Source organism: Dysidea avara, chromosome 6 (assembly GCF_963678975.1).
Source record: "Dysidea avara chromosome 6, odDysAvar1.4, whole genome shotgun sequence".
NCBI lineage: Eukaryota > Metazoa > Porifera > Demospongiae > Dictyoceratida > Dysideidae > Dysidea > Dysidea avara.
This window is the reverse complement of record NC_089277.1, coordinates 34341308-34361867: the sequence shown is the minus strand read 5'-3', so window position 1 is coordinate 34361867 and position 20560 is coordinate 34341308. Positions and strand designations below refer to the sequence as shown.

The window sequence follows — 20560 nt, the reverse complement described above, 5'->3', positions numbered from 1 at the left end:
ACCTATAAACTACAAGTACAAAATATTGGTCTAGCTGAAATTTTAATTGTTGGAGCAATTCCTGGTGATTTATTTCACACTTTGGCTATTCTGTCTGCAGCTTGGCTATTTTGGCATGGATCCCATCATTTATTACTGTACATGTGCTCTATTCAAGGTAGAAAGTCAAGCTGATGTTGAAAACATAACTTAGACAATTTATTTATATCTGAAACCATTTAGTTATTGAGATTACATTAGTATAAATTACTTAATCGCTCAGCATAAAAGTAATAGTGAACTTGTTCATTCCGGTCACCTCTGCCAGGCCTACCTTATTAAGGAGGTGGTTGCATTAAGCATGTTAAAGTGCACTGTGGACACAATTAGGAGACTGTTTCAATGGTCAGTTTAAATCAGGTGACCTTATTATATAGTGATCCAGTTGGACAGGTTTCATTGTATAGTTGAATATTAGAAGTATTGCACAATCACAAATACCAGTAAAGCAAACAGGCATAACACGGAATATCAAAGGAATCAAATAAAACTTGGTGTATGACTTTGACTCATGATGCACTGTCTTTGTGCCAATTTTGAAGAAATTAAAAAAAAAAAGAGTGGGTTAACATTTTAATTTCTTTGATATATAATTTAGCATGGAATGACCAAAATACTAGAATTTCCTGAGTTAATATCCCAATTTTCCCAATGCTGATGGAGGTCCAGCAGGTGGTTTTGAGTAGTCCATAGTATGGAGAAATACTTTGTGGCATAATAAACTAGACCATATTGCAAGGTTCAGCCAAAAAAGCCACTTATTCTACCAGACTACTATTCTGCCTGGCACTCCAATTAATTACCACCATGCATAGCTTATATACTTATCTTGAGACCCTTGCTGTATTATGTGATTATAACGAGGGAGTGTTCAATGCATCATACTGGGGACCATTCTTGCCAATAGTGTTAGGATTTACATGTTTATTTGAAGCTGTTATCCCAACTTGTACATGGACCAATGCATTCTCAAGGGAATATCCTAATTTTAATTATCACTGAAATAATCTGTCCTTACTCTGTATGCCCCAAGCACTATTTTCATATTGAATACAATGTGCTACATATATGTAATATGTACTACAGTATTATGGAACAGGTCAGAGTCATAACTGTTTCCACTGCATCTCATCATCCTTGCAATTCTACCGCCATTCTCTTAACCTTATGACAACCTCACGTACACAGCCTCATCTCGATCATCATCTTCTGATATCAACACTTTACTGGTGTTGCCTACAGGAAGTAGTCATAGGAATTATACACAGCTTCATAACAGTATCACTGTGTTATATGTATTTAGAACAACAATTTGGCACTTTATAAACAGAATAAAATGCCTACTATTAGGCAGATGAACATGTACAGATACTGTATTATGTAGTATGCACAAAGTTAGTCTATACTAGTAGGTTATGGACCTCACACAAACACACTATTACTATTGTACAGCAGTGTGATAGCACAGTACATTAGGGATCATAAAGGTGTGGGCTTTCTTGGACAAAAATCATCCTAAAACCAGCTTCATGGTGTCTTGGCAGTATTGGTGAGATATAAGCAAGTACAAGTGTCTACAGAATGGTCAAAAATGCTTCCAATAAGTTGCTACTTTATTTAGCAGAATTTTGACTAACTAAGTACACAATTACCTGATTCCTTCAGACAAGCATACCTGTAAGGCTACAGGCCTAACATTTTAACTATTTAAGATGTTGCTTCAGAGCTCAACTGGTGCCTTTTGCAATATCACGTAATATTATTACTACAAGTAACGAAGTTACTAATCTCGTTAGTAATCCACGGAGTAATGCCTAGCCACAACGAAAGATACAGTGTGTTTAGTGAAGTAGCAGTTGACGTTAAGTAAATTAGAGAACCATGGCTGGGCGACTTCAGGTACACGAAGAAGACTATCAAGGATTCACTACCCTCAGCAACTTGCTGTGTCTGGTGATGTGGTCAAGTGGAAAGTAATAGTGAGTTGGTGTGTGGAAGTGGTCCGTTCCCTGCAATGGTTAATGCCAGAAATAAGGCTGTATTTGATTGTATCCGGGCTATTCAAGCTTGGCTGATTCGGTGGTCGACTATTGAAGACTTGTGCTAATACCACTTTAAATGTTTACTAATATCTGCAGGTACATATAGGCAACTCCTCATGTTTCACTACTTCCTTTACTTCACTATTTGTGACCCAGTCTGGAAAAACTGGTCCTATTGCTCCATGTCAGCAGATTTGATTTTTCACCCAGAACACAAAGCTATGTACATGAATAAACTATCTAATTCCAGAATCAAAATCAGCCAGACTTGAATGGTCTGGTTTTGCTGGCTACTTTTACCAAGCCCAGTGATGATCTGTACATGTGGTGTGGGGCCTTAATGGAGCTCTGCTCAACCTGGGGGTGGCTGCATGTGGCTGTACAGCTCTGTGGTGTTGAATAAATATCTCTTCTGTGAATTTCCTTCTATTATAGCCAGTTTTGGCCCATAACTTGGCCGAATTTCATCCCTACGCCTTCCCTTTCAATTTTTTGAACAGCCTGGGTCACATTTGTTTCTTTGACCTCTAATCCAACTTTAAAATTAATGTTCACATAATCTCATTTCTACTTTTAATGTACACACAAAACGTACATACAGTAGTACAAGGATGAAACTGGGTTAGTAGTGTTGACTTGGATGACTACTTGAGTCAGATAGAAATTTGGGTCACACCCTCATTTGACTTGATTTAATTAAAACAATGTATGCACTAAGAGCTACTAAGTGATGTAGTTTGGTGGGTACTACACAACACGTCAGTATTCTACCATTGTTATTAAATATAGCTCGTGTCACTTATCTAACCTTAATGTACACAAGTGTAATTTACACAGAAAAGATTTAATTCCTATAAACAAGACAAATGAGCCATCTACATGTAGGAAGCCTTACACAGTGATAATGGAAACAAGCTGAATATAAGTCCTTGATGTGTATCTCACTAGTCAATTGTTATTGTATGAATCATAGTCTATTCTTGCAGCACACCAATGTTTGTTAGCCACGCCCATTTATTGGAAATGTGCAACATGTTGGGTATGTTTACTGGAGGTAGCAACGATGTATACCTACAGACTGAAATGTGCCTCCATGCATGTCTACAGACAATGTTATTATCCCACTAGGGACCCACAAAGAAGGCTACCTGAAAGTCTCCATAGCAGCTTAGCAGAGAGTCAGAAACATGTTGTTAAGACTTGTCAAATGTAGAAATAATACCCAGACCAGGTGTGGTGACTTGATCTTGTTTAGTCACCTTCAGGCAAAATTGTCTTGACCATAATAGACAAATGGCTATTGGGTATTGGTAAGTGGTTTAGGTATTATCTTGTTGACATAACTTATAACTGTGTTCATATTCCAGTGGCTACTAAAAGACTACCAAATATGGTCACGACAGAATGATAATTAGCCCAACAAACCATTATCATTTTTACTGTAGGTACTTCCCCCTGTGTTACCACTTCACAAATCCAGTAAGTTATCATGTACTACACAACTGTTATTACAAGTTACCCATCACTATCACTGACAGACTACATGTAAAAGGTGTCTGGAAGAGTTCAAAATGAGAATAGAAAATTAAGAGACACAATTAAAAAAATTGCCAAGCCAATAACAGAGCATCAGTACAGTAATTGTGACCACTAAAGTAACCAATTATGGCCAACAACCAACTTGCTTGTTTTAATTTTTTAATTCTGTCTAGAGTCAAGTTATAGATAGTACTACTATAGAGAACTTCCATGATGAAGTAATTCAACAACAAACAAATGCAGCTATAAGCCACGCTTTGAGACATTGTGGTGACTGAAAAGTCCCTTTTCACTATTTGTAATGGTTTATAGTGAAGCAAATGAGTATCATGTGTTAATGCATAGCTTGTTACAAACAGCGAAGAAGTTAAAATTGGTGAGTAAGTTATTGAAAAATTAATTGGCCATCTATTTTCACTAAAGTGACCTACACATATATGGTATTGAGTGTGGTAGGTGGTTGTCTATATTCAATAGCACACAAAATAGCTTTTGTGGTTTGTAGTAAGTTAGCCAAGAACATGTTATGAAGACTTGACAAATAAATATTCAGCTATAGCTGTACATATATAAACTACAGGGGAATGTACGCACTACAATACACCCATCTGTACCATGTTGCTGGCAGTGATGTTAGATATAGTCCAACAAGCATCCTTCGTGATATCCTCACTCTTCTTACACAAGTACTCCAATGTTGCCAACACCGAACAATTTAACACTACCTAACAACAAGGGAGAACATGTGGAATAGTGAACTAAAAACCAAAACATGAAATATGTAATAGTTGTATCATGTACCCGAGTGATTTGCCTGATATGTACACCCATGCTCTCGGGCCTAACGGCCCTCGAGCTTGGGTGTACATATCAGGCAAATCACGAGGGCACGTGATACAACTGATATGTACCATGTAGGCTAATAGCCTACTGTGGTGGGCGACTAATCACTCAAGCCAATACGAGGCAACCCGCTGGATTTATTATATAGAGAGTCTTGTAAAATTCGATTATGGGTCAGCAGCAAGTAACGTTGCAGTTACGTTTGTTAACATAAACGGGGAAAATCCTATGAATATCACGGAAACACTCAATTTTGCGATTTAACAAGTGTTTCAAAGTTGCTACATCGTTTAACCACTGTTTACAATGTTTTCTAAACATCCAGAGGGGTAAGCTTCGCTGTAGAGTGGTTACCTCGTGATATATGAAAAGTGGGCGTGGTACGTAATCAAACACGCGGTTGTAAATTAACCATGACACTAGTTCTCACCTTAAACTTCCGTCTGTCAACTCATAGGGTGGTAAGGGTGTCGAATCGCCTTCGTATGAGTGCTGTAGAATGCAAAATCGGGTTCATGGTTTTCATCACGTGAGTAATAATAAACTCCCACAATCGAATACTGCCAGGATTCTTATAAAAACAAACAACGTTACCTCATCAGATATATCAAGGCCATGGTACATTTAAATGTATCATGGCCAGCCATGGTTTATTTTAAATGTACCATAGCCAGCCATGGTTTAACTTAAATGTACCATGGCCAGCCAGGGTTTATAAGATATGTACCCTGGAATTTGGCTTTGAAGTTAGGTGGTTCATTGTACATGTAATAATATACCACTCTGCGTGGGCAGTTCAAAAGCACCGCCAGTGCCATAATTTGTATATTGCACTGCTGCAGACCGCAGCGAGTGCATTATAACTTATAACACACTGGTTGCGGTTTTGTAGACCACAATGAGTGCATTATAAGTTATAATGCACCGACCGCAGTGCAATATACAGATATTGCACTGGCTGCGGTTTTATGCAGCATAGCACAAGTGCCGGTGGCGAAGACCACTACGACGCCTCACCTAATAGGTGGAAGGACACTTCACAGATCACTCGAATTCTTTTATAGCCTGACATGTAAAGGTTGATTGTGGGCCATAACGTCACCAATACGTATAATGTTTACAAGCAGCCAATGGCGATCGAAAAAGCCAACACGGGTGGCCACAACTCTAGTCTACATATATATAAACGTACTTATACACCTTACTAGTCTGGTGCCATCTTAGCCCAGATTAAACTGTAGTCCACTTCGACAATGACTCAATAAAACAAATATATTCTAAATAATACTAACCTTTACGTTCGATTGTGGTAACCAGTTTTGTCATGCCACCAGATTCGAGTTTAGCCAGTGTGAATAGTAAGAATTAGACTAGTATCGTTTAGTAGTTGGGTTTTGTTTACTTAAAACGTCCATTTAGCTACTTTTTTCGCTCGAGGGAATCACTATGGTGATTAGTCTGGCGCTTAGTCTATATGGTGATTGAGTGATCACGCTGGCATGTTGAGCACTACATAATGAGAGTCGAACAGCGAATGCAGGTTAGTGATATAACCCATAGCGTACTAGCTTTCAATATCTCAGGTGGCTGCAGTGGGAACGTCATCGCAACGTCCGGCTTGGAAACCTGGCCTTTATAAGTGTTACAGCTGTCTTGTGAGACTCTCCCCACCTATTAGGTGAGTGGTACATAACAGTTATACAACGTGCACTCGTGCTCTGCCTGTATAAACGTACTTGCCTTCGGGCCTAACGGCCCTCAGGCTCGTGCGTTTATATCAGGCAGAGCACTCGTGGCCGTTGTATAACTATATACAGTGCTCCTTGGGAACAAGACATGTTCGGATAATCGAAAAAGATTTGGATAATCAAAGCCCATTCATTTATATACAGAGCCCTGTTCAAATAATCAAATGGAGGATAAAATACTCTAATAGAAAAATCATTTCAACTGTTTGGATAACCAAGTGTTCGGACAATCGACAGAGCACTGTACAATGAAACTTGTCTATCATGAATGTTATGTGAGGGATGGATAGTACCCCATTAATACAGCTGATTGGTAGACCAAAGGTAATACAGCTGTACATGCATGCAAAGCCTTTGGAAGTACTGCTATTACTCAAGGTATAGCTATGCATCACTAGAATACTAGTGTGGTGCAGGTAAATTTTTCTGTTGCAAGCCTAGTAACCTGTAGCATGTGATGTCTCATGTGGATAGAGCCATACTGCCATAGAGGATGTGTAACCAAAAAGTCCACAATAATTCCTATACCACTACAGCTGTATATACCATATACAGATGTGTGTATACCGTGGAGTTGGGTTGTCAAGCTCATGCGCTTATAATTTTCGGACAGTTAAACACGGAATCACTATGTTGTAATAGAGTAGTTTGTTGTCACCACGCCAGTGTATAAGGACATTGGACTCCATTTGTAGTTGAAATCCTTCATGATGAACAAGACTATCATAATCCAGATGTCTGATTTGCTACATACATAATGAAGTGTTCAAGGAGACATTAATTTTCCAACTATTTTTCCCTTGTGTAGCTTTGACTCATGTTGAGCCTCATAGACACATGCACTTAATAACCTGACTCTACGGTATGTACGGCTTTTATGCAATCATGTACACAAATACAAAATAATATACTTTTCATTATCATCAACTTCCTCCACTTTGATAGCAAAAGGTTTCACCCCCTGATATCAAGCTTGTTCTAGTTTACCAACTTTAAGGATGACACCAAGACACTCCAGGACCACCACTTAAAAGACTGGACTAACAACATGTCACACATGTACAGTGGACCAATCACTCCCAGTCTGACCAGGTACGTATCTACAACAACAGTACGTGAAGGATGCGACGACACACAGTACATTATCATATCAAACAATACAGTTGTACTGTTTAGTAGGGTTACCCTTTAAAGTGAAGCAAGCCACTAAAAACCTATTGGTCTAAAAACCATCATGGAAATATCGTACACAGCAAAAATCACCTTTACAGAATAGTCATACTCCATTCAGCATCAATCACAGTGTTAAAAACAAGTTGATGTTGTACTACTTCTAAAAACCAGGTGCCATGCAGCTAGCTAACCCATCTGGAATTAACCATGGATAGTATATGCTACTATGAATTAACTGACTATATTATTGTTTTAACCAATAGGGTAGTTTTGGGTTATGCAATAATATTGCTAGCTAATTCTCCTATTTCGTAATTCATGAAATTTTCATAATTCATTTAATTACGTTGCTATGCACTGCTAAGGAAGTGCTTGTTAAACAAACCACTTTTACCAACATATCATACACAGAAGTATCTTCTAAACTGTTTTATAGTTTGATTATTGTGTTTTTCCCACAAATTCTCTCGACACAGCATCAAAGCTGCTCTTCATCATTTTCATTCGTGTACATAAGGAATATGCCCCCTTTCAATTCAAAGTGATAGGCTATTCTTGGTAGTGTACGAGGCCTGCACCGTTGCTTTTCAGTTTTTAAATGCCTGAAAACCTCAAAGGGAAGGTAATTTACAAAGTCTGAGGAAAGTCGTTACACTGTATTTCAGTCCGCCAAAAAGAAACCACCTCAGAGCAAAGTTCACCTGTGCAGAAGTTTATTACAGACTTCATTTCGCTTTTACTCCTTACGTAAAAGCTGCTTTTACCATTATTTAACGATTTTGCTCACGTGGGTGCATACGGACAAACATAGATAGGTAGATAAGTAGGTACACACACAACACACACACGCACGCACACACACACACACACACACACACTTTTACGAAAACAATTTCAGTAACCTAGCTGGCACGTGACCACAGCCAGCCAAAGGCCGGCTGTGGGTGCATGCCTGGTTTAACAAGAAAACACAATTACAAGCATCCGGAAAATGGACTAAAGAATCGCTGTACTGTAACTCAAAATTTCATCTGCCAGCCTGCTTGCCTGACCACGGTCGCAAGGCTGGACACAGCCACAGCAACAAACTCACTGGTGGAAAGTGCCTTTTGTAGTTCTAACGAATGTCTGCCTTCTGTGCTTTGCCATTCCTTTTATCTTCAATTAAAATGGTCGTATTCTTCTTCATGGAAACCATACAAAGGCATTAATTTTCTGTATAGACACTTTCCTTTAAAAAGAGCATATTTAGATGCCACAAAACTATTTGAGGCGCTTACAAACCATACGGATTTTTGGGTAGCAACTACGTAAGCTGCACTTTAAAACAATTTCCATGCTCCCTTAAAAGATCAGAATGCGCAACAACAAAATATTATAGTTCAGTAAAAATGAGGCCTGTACACAGACAGACTCACAGACATTTACTCTTGATACTACCAACAGCTAATAAACACCAACTAGTGGTGTTTACATTCTAGTGGTTATTTAAAGACTCACAAATATGGTCATGACAAAACACATTGAATAACCAAATGTCATTTTAGACTAAGCTGGTCTATCCCTGACCTTGTATTCTCAATTAATACCACACATAAATGTATTTCTATGGATTCAGTTTAAGGCTACTCAGCAAGTAAACAACATCACTAACTAATGTAATATATAGAGGTGGTGTATACATCAAACTCATTTGAGTTGATAGGATTTGAATAAAGCCTCTTTAGGGGAATGTGTCAATCGAAGCCTTTCTTATGGGTAATTCAATAGTGCAGTGAACCCTAGTAACGACTATACAACCAGACTAACTTGATTTGTTCAGGTGTTCCACCAGAGATGACATTACACACAGCCCAAACTACTTCCTTCCTAGTCTTAAACTCAGCAGTACTCATAATATCCAGTACCACTGGAATTACTCCACTGTCTATCAATGTCTGTGTGGGGAGGATAGGATAGCATAGCATAAGAAATGTAGCAGGAAGCCACAATTTCAGGGTACACAGTTTACATGAGTAAAGAAAAATCAGGAGTTTGATTAGTGATCAAACAAACAAACAAACAAACAAAAAAACATTGAAACAAGGGAGGTCTGCAGATATATAGATTACAACTTGGAAAATGCTATGCGGATCACTCTCCCCCCACCCCACCCCACCCTACAGATTTTCTTTAGGAGGGCTGATGGCTATCATCAGTTCTTTATGTTAGCAAGCGAACTACACGTATCTTTTCATGTGGTTGTGTCTACTACAAGTTATGTGAAAAGAACATGTTATGAAAACTTGTACATGTTGAACTACACATGTGACCTAATTTTATAAAACTGTCAATATCTTCAAAATTCGTTTTGTTGGTTCTTTGTTGTCAATAGGGACAGAGGAATGGACTGGCTAAGTTTCAGCTCCATACGTTTAGCAGTATGGGAAATACAGCACTAGACAGCCGGAGGAGCAAATAAAGCAAAAGCCAGTGAGAAAATAATCTACAGGTGCTTACATAAACAATCATAACTTACTACAGTGTACGGAGTTGAATATTGTCTCATTGGATTTGTGAATCCACAAAAGTACAGTTTTAGTCCAAGGTATGCTTCTGTGTTAGAGAAGAAGGCAAATTCACTGAAGAAAGATTATTGGTAAATTCTTTTGTCACCACAAAATGTAAACAATTGTCTGTAACTCAGAACTATCACATGTATGGAGGATATCCCATGTATAGAGGATCTTTGAACTCTTGTGAACAGGTAAACACGATGATGCCCAGGATTTATCCATTGGAGTGTTAATTCAACAACCAGCAAGCTTTGTATAATTTTTTCTGGAGCTTGCACATTTTTACCCATTGTCTTTAGATCTATGTGTTTTATTACAAAAGTACTATTGTGCATGGATCGACCATTTTCACATATATAAACTACATTTACAGAGTTACATATAGATTATGAGTATCATTGTATGTATATTAAACTGTAACATTCTTGTAAGCACACACTACAACACACCCACCTGTATTTGGACCTTGTTGCCGGCGGCAATGTTAGATATAGTCCAACAAACTTCCTTCCTCACTCCTTCATGACTACTCTTACACAAGTACTCCAACGATGACAACACTGAACAATTTAACACTACCTAACAACAAGGGAGAATATGTGAAGTAGTGAACCAAAAACCGTAACATGAAATCGTACAATACGATAGTACTGTATGTTAGGGATCATGGAGTTTTCCAGACAAATATATCACTTAAAATCAGCCTCAATTTCCCTTCATGACAGCTTGGAAGCAGAGGAGACATTTAAAATCCATTTCAGCCATGTTTATTTCCTGGTGAATGTCTGTCGTCTATTTCATATGATGAGTTACTAATCATGTGAGTAAGTCTCCAATGGATCATTTATCGTGTATATTGATATCAAACTATCAGGGTTGAGTGGGGTTGAGTGAGGTTGGGTGGGGTTGATTACACCATTGGATATAGTGTAAAAAATGCTTTCAATTAGCAAGTATATTTTAACAATACCTTCCCAAAATAGGTTCTCTGTACAAACCCCATGGTTCATGTGAATCTCCTCTGGCTTGGCAGTATTGGTCAGGCACAGCCAAGCCCAAAATATCTTCAGACCAACCACAAACCCTTCCAAAAAGTTTTTATGGAATTTCTATTTAACAGAATTTATACTGACTGACTGATTAACTGATGCCGCTTGACAATAGATAAGGCTACAGGCTTGATTTCTTCACTGTTCGAGGTCACTTCATCCCGAGATGTACGTGCCTTTTTGCCGTACAACAAACGCATCATGGACTTGTCTATTTCCATTGTGTTCCAGTTCAATGCATGGTGTTAATTCACGATAGTGCAATATGCCTTCCCTGCGACTGTGTCAGTTGCTGTGCTTATTCTGTAGCAAGTGGATTGATTGCAGAGATACTTCTTATACTGATTTTCCATGCAATGGTCAAAGCATAGTGCCAAAAACAAAACATAATGGCCACCTTCCTTTCTGTTGTATAATTGATCACTGTGGCATGTGTTCTGACACAAATTATTTTTATGACATGCCAGCCGCCATTCTTTCTTTTATACATTGTATGTGTGTTCATTAGTTATAATTGTTAATAAAGTTAACAAACAAGTAGAGGGAAAAATTAGAATTTCAAGTTGGATTAGGGATCAAAGAAAACAGAAGGGAATAGCTAAAAAGTAGTGAAACAAGGAAAGTTGCCTATACCTGAGTACACATTAAATCCTTAAACTTCAGTCTATAACCATGACTGAATTAGGGATTAAATGAATCAACAAGCTTGAAGACATGGTCCAGTACAGAACCACATTGGTGGGAAGAGCAAGTACATACAAGTATCCACTAGTCACTCACATTAACAGTTCTACTAGTCTCATTACTACTCCAGCGTCGATGACTTGTTGAATACGTTTATTAGACCCATCAGCAAGGAATGACAATGACCAGCAGGTGTCTGATATGACATTGAGGTTGTCATGGTATAATAATTGTGACAGGATTGGTAAACATCTTGCTGCCTGAAGTAGAGTAAGAAAACACCAAATTACTGACTGGGTATCTTACACAGGTTTGTGAAACATCAACATACATATACAAATAACACAGGAAGATCCTCCTGGGGCAGGACTACAGTACCCTGTAGGAGGCTGTACCATGTCTCACAGGTGCGACATGTGAGATCAACATACTCATTAATACAGCTCACATGCAAGCACACACACACACAATCTTACATATTCAGATTTCAGAGGAGGGTTCTTTCTTCTATACAGATTAGACAAGGTCCATGTGGCATGTTTCATTAATACCCCACTAGCACTGGAGCTCTTGAATATCCTACAATAACAGCTAACACATTGTATTCTGATTAATGACCACTCACAGTAACAGATCCCCACCAATATTGCATTCATGGCTTTCCATGTACGTATTTTACAATCATTCGCCTGTATATATGGTACCCTTTCTCTTTTTTTTGATTGATATGTGGTTAGGGGCTAACCATTGGTAGTACTAAAGGTGTATGTGGTCAATTCAGATAATACACTTACTACTGTATCAAGCTTTATTCACTGTTGGCTTTATTGGTTAGACTTATCTACAGTGTATGTATGTTGTAACTATGAGGAGAAAATATTGGTCAAATTAAATTCACAAAAAGTATACAAGCATACAGTATTTCAGGTTTCTATAAAGATCATGGACAAGTGTCCTGATTATCAAGGTGTCCTGATTATCAAGGTGGCCTGGTTATCAAGGTGTCCTGATTTCCTAATTTCAAGAGTTTACATTCAAAATGTGTGCACAGTCAAAGGTATCCTTTTAAAAAGAGATTCCACAATATTCTACAAAGGTGTATTGAATGTATGTGAACAAGGAAGCAACCAATTCACTAAAACCACTAACCTGTTCTTGCATGTTTACAAACAAAGAAGTCTTATGAGTGCTGGTAATGCTCCTGCATCAACTACCACTTTAGTATGTAATGAAGAGCCTGAGGCAACATTAGTGAGTACCCAACAAGACTCAAACTAGACCACACCATAGTATAACAATCTTATCCTGGATTAGTATACTAGTTACTTGTAGAGTACACTGGTGATCCCTCCCCAGGAATTGTACAAATAATGGGATGACTCCTGACTCTACTACTTCTGCTATTGGAGGGTTCTCTGTGGAGGAAACAGGAAACAATTAATTAATGGAAACAGTAGAGCAACATAATGTGTACATACAGTACGCATATTTTTATGTACGTGTCTGTTTATTGTGAGTGCATGTGCGTGTGTGTGTTTGTGTGTGTGTGTGTGTGTGTGTGTGTGTGTGTGTGTGTGTGTGTGTGTGTGTGTGTGTGTGTGTGTGTGTGTGTGTGTGTGTGTGTGTGTGTGTGTGTGTGTGTGTGTGTGTGTGTGTGTGTGTGTGTGTGTGTGTGTGTGTGTGTGCTACTCACCACTACCACCATGTGCAGGGTTCATCTCACAGGGAATACTGCTTACCAGATTGAAGTATCTATGACCTACATAACTGGCTTATTGTACACACAATGAAGCAAGCCACACTGGTCTGAGGTATTAGTCATGTGTTCATTAGAGATTTTTTTTCAGTATGCATATCATATGTATCTCAAGTGTGCAATGTGTATAGAGCCTCAGTGTCTGCCACTCATGTTCAATATACAGTAGCAATGTACAGTGTATTTACACATATATGTACAGACATTACAATCAATCACACTTACCTTTAGCTAACAACTTCCTGATGAAAGTAGCAGAAGTAACACAGTAGATGGTTGCGGTTATAGCAAGTTATCGATCAACTCCTACATGGTGGGCACCTATTGGAGGTGATCATGTGATGTAATAAACAAATAACACACATTAGATCTACAAGAACTCCACACATTTTTAAACTTGGCAAAAAAAACTGTGTCTTTGTGGTCCAGGTTTTGAGCTATAGAAAATTGACTTTCATTCAAAGGACAAAGGTTAATTAATTAACCCATTAACAGCTGAATTCCTGGAGGGAATTAAAAAAAAAATGCATGACTCAAGACAAGCCTCTTTTCTAAGCAAACAAATGGTTAAACCCCTTGGAAACCATATATCACTATGTTCCCCATGGACCAAGGAATACAACTATATGCAATTTGTTGCCATAGCAGCAACCACATATACATTACAATATTTTATAACTTCGTATTTTTATATGCAAACGGTAAAACCATACTTGACACAGTTATTCTAACTTTAGATAGCTAACAACAAACCTTACTTCATCACAACTGCGTTGTATACGCCGATGGGTGAAGCGCTTCATTTCCCTGAGAGCGGAAGGCGATGTTTCAGGTAAGCGTATTCAGCCATAGATTTTTGATACGATTGCCGTACGCGCATGCGTAAATACTCATGCAATAACAATGGCGTCGCCACGTTTCACAAATTCAGTGATGATAGAGGTCATAGCAGCAAAGGAACGATCAATGACGGAGCGATTTTCTTAGGGGAATGTATGAAACAAACGAGTCTATCGAAGCAGATCAATGGTATCGTGATGTTTACGTGAGTGAATGGACGTATTTGTATTGGTTATTGTTTACTGGCTAATATAGATTAGTATACAAGCAATTAGCATTTGTTACAAAACATTATATGCAAAACAATAAAGTGCTGCGTACTAGTTACTACAGTTGGGCTAGCTAGTGTTCCAGTATTCTACCTTTGTGTGATAAAGTTTGAAACATTCCCTATCGTCACTTACACATAAATGTACATTACAGTAAGAACATTTAAATCGAGTTTAATGCCTCAGTTCACTTCTAGAAAGATGTTTCTTGTTCTTTGTCATGTTGCACACTACACATTCAAGTTTCTTTGTCTGTTGTATAGGCCAGTGACCAAGATTCAAGTTCAGTCGTGTTTCACTATGCTCCCCACTCCGCTGACGACCAGCTCGTTGCCGGAAACGATAAGGTCCGATTAGCTGATTGGCTACTGCAATGCGGAAGCTAAGATAACTTCGCTTTCGTCGACTTGGATAACCAGCATACAGTGATGGATTGGAGTACCTCTCTAAGATGTAAGCATTGTAAAGAGCACATTCTATCAGGTGAGCAAAAACTCTTTTCCACCACTTGCGGGATCTTCTTCCCACATTATAGTATCCTATATGCTGATCACTGCGATCCACTCCTCGCATGTACTGCCGATAATCAGGCAGCAGTGGCGGACAAGAAACATCACTTGATGTCCCATCAGGATTAGTACGTCGGACTGTCTCTCCATGTGATGCCCCTTCATGAAAGGTTGATAGAAAATAGACAAATCTTCGATCATACCATGCTGCTGCAAGGAGTGGACCATTTTATAGGTAATTATAGTACCCCTATCTTCCCTTGTCCTTCTAATTATTGACTTAGGAAACCCTGTTCTGTTTGTTCGAGCTGTCCCACAAGCATTGTTCTGATCTTCATACAGGGCCATGTACAGACGAGGGCTGGTATAATAATTGTTGGTGTAAACTTCATGCCCTTCAAGTCCATCCATAAGTTCCAGTACAACTCTTGAACAAAGCCCAACATCAAGGTTTGACTCCATGTTTTTGCCTGTGTATATTTGCATTCTGTATATGTACCCATTTGTTGCATCACACAACACAAACACTTTTATCCCCCACTTTGTAGGCTTGTTCTTCATATATTGCTTGAAGTTGAGACGACCCTTGAAAGGAATCATAGCCTCATCTACAGTCACAGCCTGGTGAGGTGTGTAATTGGAAGCACATTGGGCAGTGACCAAGTTCAGCAAGTTTCTCACTTTGAAAAGTTTGTCATGTCGTGGATGCCCTGCTGGATGTTGCTGTCTATTATCAGCAAGATGAAGGAAACGGTAGATCTGGAGAAACTTGTCTCTACTCATTATTTCTGAGATACCAGGAGTACTCAGGATCTCCTCATCAACCTGCCAGTACATGTCAAGGTGTGGCAAGTGTAAGATCCCCATCATTATGAGCATTCCAATAAATGCCTTCATTTCTTCACAGGTGACATCTTTCCACGATCTTGCATATTGCTGACAGGGAAACCGCAAAGCAGCATAACTATTGGTTCCATTGACCAGCAAGTCCCAAACATCATCAGTAAAGTACAAATAAAATAAATCAACTGGCCTTGTGTTTGGTGGAAATCGTACATTTGGACCAGGAGTTGGTGAGTAGCTAAATTTAGTGTGTGTGGGCTCTATATTCTCCCACTCTCCAGGTAGAAAAGTTACTCCAGCTGCTCTTCCATCACCAGGTATGGTCCCATGTCCCCTACCAGCACCACGACCACGTCCTCCACCAAGACTAGTTGTTCTACTTCGACTACGCTCCCTGCCACGACCACGTCCTCTGCTGTCACTGCGACGTACACCACGTCCACGCCTGGCACTGTCAGTAGGTCCTACACCACCACCACCTCTTGTTGTACCCCGTCCTCGTCGATGTGCACGTGCTGCTCCTCGAGCTGCTGTAGTGGCACGGGTTGGCCGATCAGGTGATGTTGGTATGGAGTCATCATCGGAAGTGTCACTATCAGTAGGATCAAGTCGTCGTTGCTTGGGAGAACTTGGGTGTTCTGAACTGGATTACTGCAAAGGAATACAAACATTTATTTGCATTATGTAGTCACTCATAAATAATTTTACTTAGCCACAACTTGTATTTTTTTATCTATTGTCTGTATGTTTTCTATTTGTATGCTTGTATGTATTCTATCTCTTTTCACCAGTGCATATTTATCATCAACCATTTATACCTTAGTTGTCACCTATTCATATCTATGTGAAATCACTTACACTTTCATCTCTATCATTGTGATCACTATTACTTCCTGTCCTACTGATGGCTTCACTTTGTTCGCTGGAAGCATCATCAAACTGTTCTTCATCAACCCTCTCTTCAGTAGTAGGATTGTTCATGTCTTCAGTAGAAGGATTGTCCCTGTCTTCAATATCATCTCTGTCCTCAATCAGGTCGTCAGCAGCATCCCAAGCGTCTGCCACTGGTTCGAGTACAGCTTCAGCCTCCAATTCGCTTCGATGGAGAACAGGTTCGCCCAAGTAGGCATATATCTCTTCTCCTTCATTATCGTCGCTCTCATCACTGCTGAATCCATCATCAAGAAGAGTATCGAGAACGTCTGTTACGGAAAGTCGGGATGCCATTATGTCATTTACGTGCAAAATGCGAATCGCTTTGCGGGAAGGACCATTTATCCTAGTAACCAAAGGGGTGTGGTCGTACAAATCTTAGCACACGTGCGTCGGCCCTTATGGAGCTGCTTTATGGTTAAACTAGCGTGCTTTGCCAAATCATGTGGATTTCTAAATCCATGCTGCCATATGGCACTACCGCCGTTAATGGGTTAAAGTTAATCATAAACTTTCTGTTTTTGTTATGTTTACTTGAAGGGGGTGGGCCTGGTAACTGAAACTAGGTGAAACTGTTCAGTAGGGGGTAGCCTACGTGCTCTAACAGGCGTACAACAACGCAACAGGTTAGTGTTGAAAGAGGGCATGTCTCTTTGTATGCGATTGACAACTAAAAGCATCCACGAGGCTTTGTGTAGAGAATTTGCATATGAAAACACACACAATGGACAAACTATAAACAGTTAAGAAGCTGTGCACAGTTTGTGGTTTAAAGTCGTTTGCAAAAATAAGGAGAGTAACAAAGCCACAATAAGTAATAACATGATGAGTGGGATAGTAATTACATGTACTGGGTGCCTGGTTTTTAGAAGTAGCACAGCATCAACTTATATGAATTCCATTCATTCAAAGGAATGGTCAACCAAAAGCTTCTGCCCTTGACCATAAGCACCACCATAAATATTCTAATAACACGTGAAGCAAAGTAACTGGAAAGGCTGTAGTGCTTGTGGTGAGAGCCACATTTACTACCTGTACATTTGCATATTTGTCAGGCATGGGGCGAAGTACTTTGGTACTTGTACTTAAGGATACTTAAGTACACCTTCTTGAGTACTTGTACTTATACTTAAGTCCTAAGTAATGTACTTAAGGTACTTAAAGTACTTCAAAGTACTTATAAGTACTTTGAAGTACATGAAGTACAATGAAGTCCTTTTACATATGTATAAGTGAAATAAGTTGTAGCAATATATATATTGGCTTAAAGATAATATATTCCTGGATTGACATGGTCAGCTTTTGGTTGAAGTCACAATTGCTGCATTTGCTCTAAAAACAGGATTTAAAAGGTTTCCCATCTTCTGATTCATTTCTCTGTTGATCTTAGAAATAGTTGTACTGCTTTTGGCCTGAAAGATTTAGTTTATCATTATAAGAAGCAGGCAGCTATCGCAGCTAAGAAGAAAGATTATGTCCTGAACAGAAAGTCAAAAACAACGAAGTACACTCATTAAGCAGGTGGATGAATACATTGAAGCTGACATAGTAACAATGGCCCAAAGTCCAGCAAATAAGATAACCAAAGGAAATATCCTCTGCTTTCAAGGTTGGCAAAAAACATCTTAGGAGTACCATCTTCCTCTGTGCCTGTTGAGAGACCCTTTAGCATTGCAGGAAAGGTATTTACTCCTGAAAGATTTCGCCTTACAGATGACAGATTTTCACAATTTTATTAGGTGCAACCAAAACTACATAAATGCAATTGTGAACACTGTAAACATAATCTGTACTTGTACTTAAATACTTTCAAAAGTACTTAAGTATTTCTCTTAAAACAATGTCATGTACTTGTACTTGTACTTCAACAAATGTCAAAGTACTTGTACTTTACTTAAGTACTTTCACATGTACTTCGCCCCATGCCTGTTTGTGATGGTCTTTCACTGTCAAACACACCACTAATTGATGAAATAGAACATGTAAATGGTCTACTGTACTGTGTATGTAGAACAGCTGACCTTCGACCCCTCCTGGCCACCCTTGTCGTGATGGGAGAAAGCAACATCTTCAACATCAACATCTATGTTCCTTCTCTTTGATATCTAACATGGACAACATGAGACATTATTATTATTATCAATTAGTCAATGGTATGCATAAAACACTTTGATCCTTGGGAGATAATGAGGTCTTTAAAATCCAATAGAGACCTTTGAAGAGGTTCTCTAAAATGGTTAGGAACCTTGAGGTTCTCTAAAATGGTTAGGAACCTTGAGGTTCTCTACATTATTATTATTATTATTATCAATTTTAGTCAAATGACGACGGTTGCACAAAAGGCTGAGCCTGCAAACGTGCTCCCCAAAAGGGCAAAACAGTACAAGATACAAGGACAATACACAAATACAAAAACAACAAACAAAACAGTACAATAACAGATAAATACAAAGCAACATTTAGTTTAAAAAGAAAGCGCCGGAGGGCAACACGGAATAGTTTGGGGTCAGTTATCTGTAGGATATTGGAAGGTACGTTGTTCCAAAGAAAAGGTCAATTGATAAAAAAGGAAGACCGATAAGCATTGATGGTGGATATAGAGGTGTCTATGGTTGATGGATTTGAATGTCTATTCACTGTAGAAAAATACTGTGAAGAAGAAATTGCTGATTGGTGGTGCAAGATGTTATGTACTTGACAGATAGTGAAGTAGTTTAATTTGTCTCTGGTGTAATGATGGCCACTCCAATTTATCTAAGCAACAGTCAGATGATCTGGACATTGTTTACAGGCAAGATTCCATGACTTCCGCAAACCCATCTGGCCACGTACCCTGTGCTGAACATTTTCCAGCTGTTTTATGTCACCAGATGAGTGCAGGTACCATACTGGAGAAGCATACTCCAGTATGGGACGGACAATACATTTATAGACTGCAGCTTTAACAGAAGATGGACATGTATAAAGAGAATGCCAAAGAAAATTTAAGGATCTAGTTGCCTTTGCAGTGGTATACTTGACATGGTCCGACCACTTAAGGTGGGAATTGATGAATACACCAAGGTATCGTACAACAGATTTGGTGGATAAAAGGTGATTATTTAATCTGTAGCTTGCAGGAGGTGAACGTTTATAAGAAATGCACACTTAGAAGGATTTAAGTTTAGCATAGATTATATATTCGTTACAAATATATAATCTATACGTTTAGACATGTAGTTTTGCAGGCACCCAACACAACGTGCACCTAAAAAAAACACTAACACCACTACCAAACTAACTTCTTCACGTTTCGCCTTCCTCAGTTGTAATCCCTCCTCTTCACGTATTTTCCGTCCCTCCTCAACGTTGTCTTATGTTTTGTAGCTCTTTCATCTGTCATCGTTAGCCATTTTCTATTTGATGCAAGCTCCCATCTCTGCGTGGTTTAAAGCTTATATCTTCCTTCAACAAATCATAGCCAATTATTTATACGTGTGGTTGAAACGAATATTATTTCGCCTTCTTGGAGTGCGACCACCAGACAGAACAAGGGGTAGTCACTTCCATACATACCGCCAGGTGATACACTTGCGACCGGGATCAAGAATATTTGATCGTCGAAATTTTGCCTTGATCACTTGATTACACATGTAAAAGTGTCTTGATTCTTGATAGTCTACCGTAAAATACTAGTGAATTATCGTGTTGTTAAAGTTAGCTTTGAAAGGTGCTTGATCGTCACTTTTGCAGACATAT

General features: G+C 38.9%; 2 protein-coding genes across 13 annotated transcripts; both read right to left on the bottom strand.

Annotated features, from left to right (window-relative positions):
• Nucleotides 1-1041: 1041 nt before the first annotated feature.
• On the bottom strand, nt 1042-20409 carry LOC136257844 (importin subunit alpha-7-like). 12 transcript variants are annotated; one of them, XM_066051158.1, is made up of 14 exons: nt 20104-20409; nt 18844-18927; nt 13366-13749; nt 12999-13087; nt 12822-12946; nt 12467-12760; nt 12298-12412; nt 12149-12251; nt 11769-11932; nt 10393-10514; nt 9194-9321; nt 7123-7311; nt 4235-4345; nt 1042-1275 (listed from the first exon to the last, which is right to left on the bottom strand). In XM_066051158.1, exons 7-10 carry the CDS (start codon nt 12336-12338, stop codon nt 10472-10474), a joined length of 351 nt encoding a protein of 116 aa, XP_065907230.1. In that variant the 5' UTR covers nt 12339-12412; nt 12467-12760; nt 12822-12946; nt 12999-13087; nt 13366-13749; nt 18844-18927; nt 20104-20409; the 3' UTR covers nt 1042-1275; nt 4235-4345; nt 7123-7311; nt 9194-9321; nt 10393-10471. The 12 variants fall into 12 exon arrangements, 3 of the variants coding, with proteins under 3 accessions (XP_065907230.1, XP_065907229.1, XP_065907231.1); XM_066051157.1 differs by having other exon boundaries at nt 12298-12760; XR_010702197.1 differs by having other exon boundaries at nt 10393-10518; nt 12149-12760; nt 12822-12909; nt 12958-13087.
• LOC136257842 (uncharacterized) lies at nt 16426-17233 on the bottom strand. The gene is made up of 2 exons (XM_066051155.1): nt 16748-17233; nt 16426-16540 (listed from the first exon to the last, which is right to left on the bottom strand). Exons 1-2 carry the CDS (start codon nt 17114-17116, stop codon nt 16538-16540), a joined length of 372 nt encoding a protein of 123 aa, XP_065907227.1. The 5' UTR covers nt 17117-17233; the 3' UTR covers nt 16426-16537.
• Nucleotides 20410-20560: the final 151 nt, after the last annotated feature.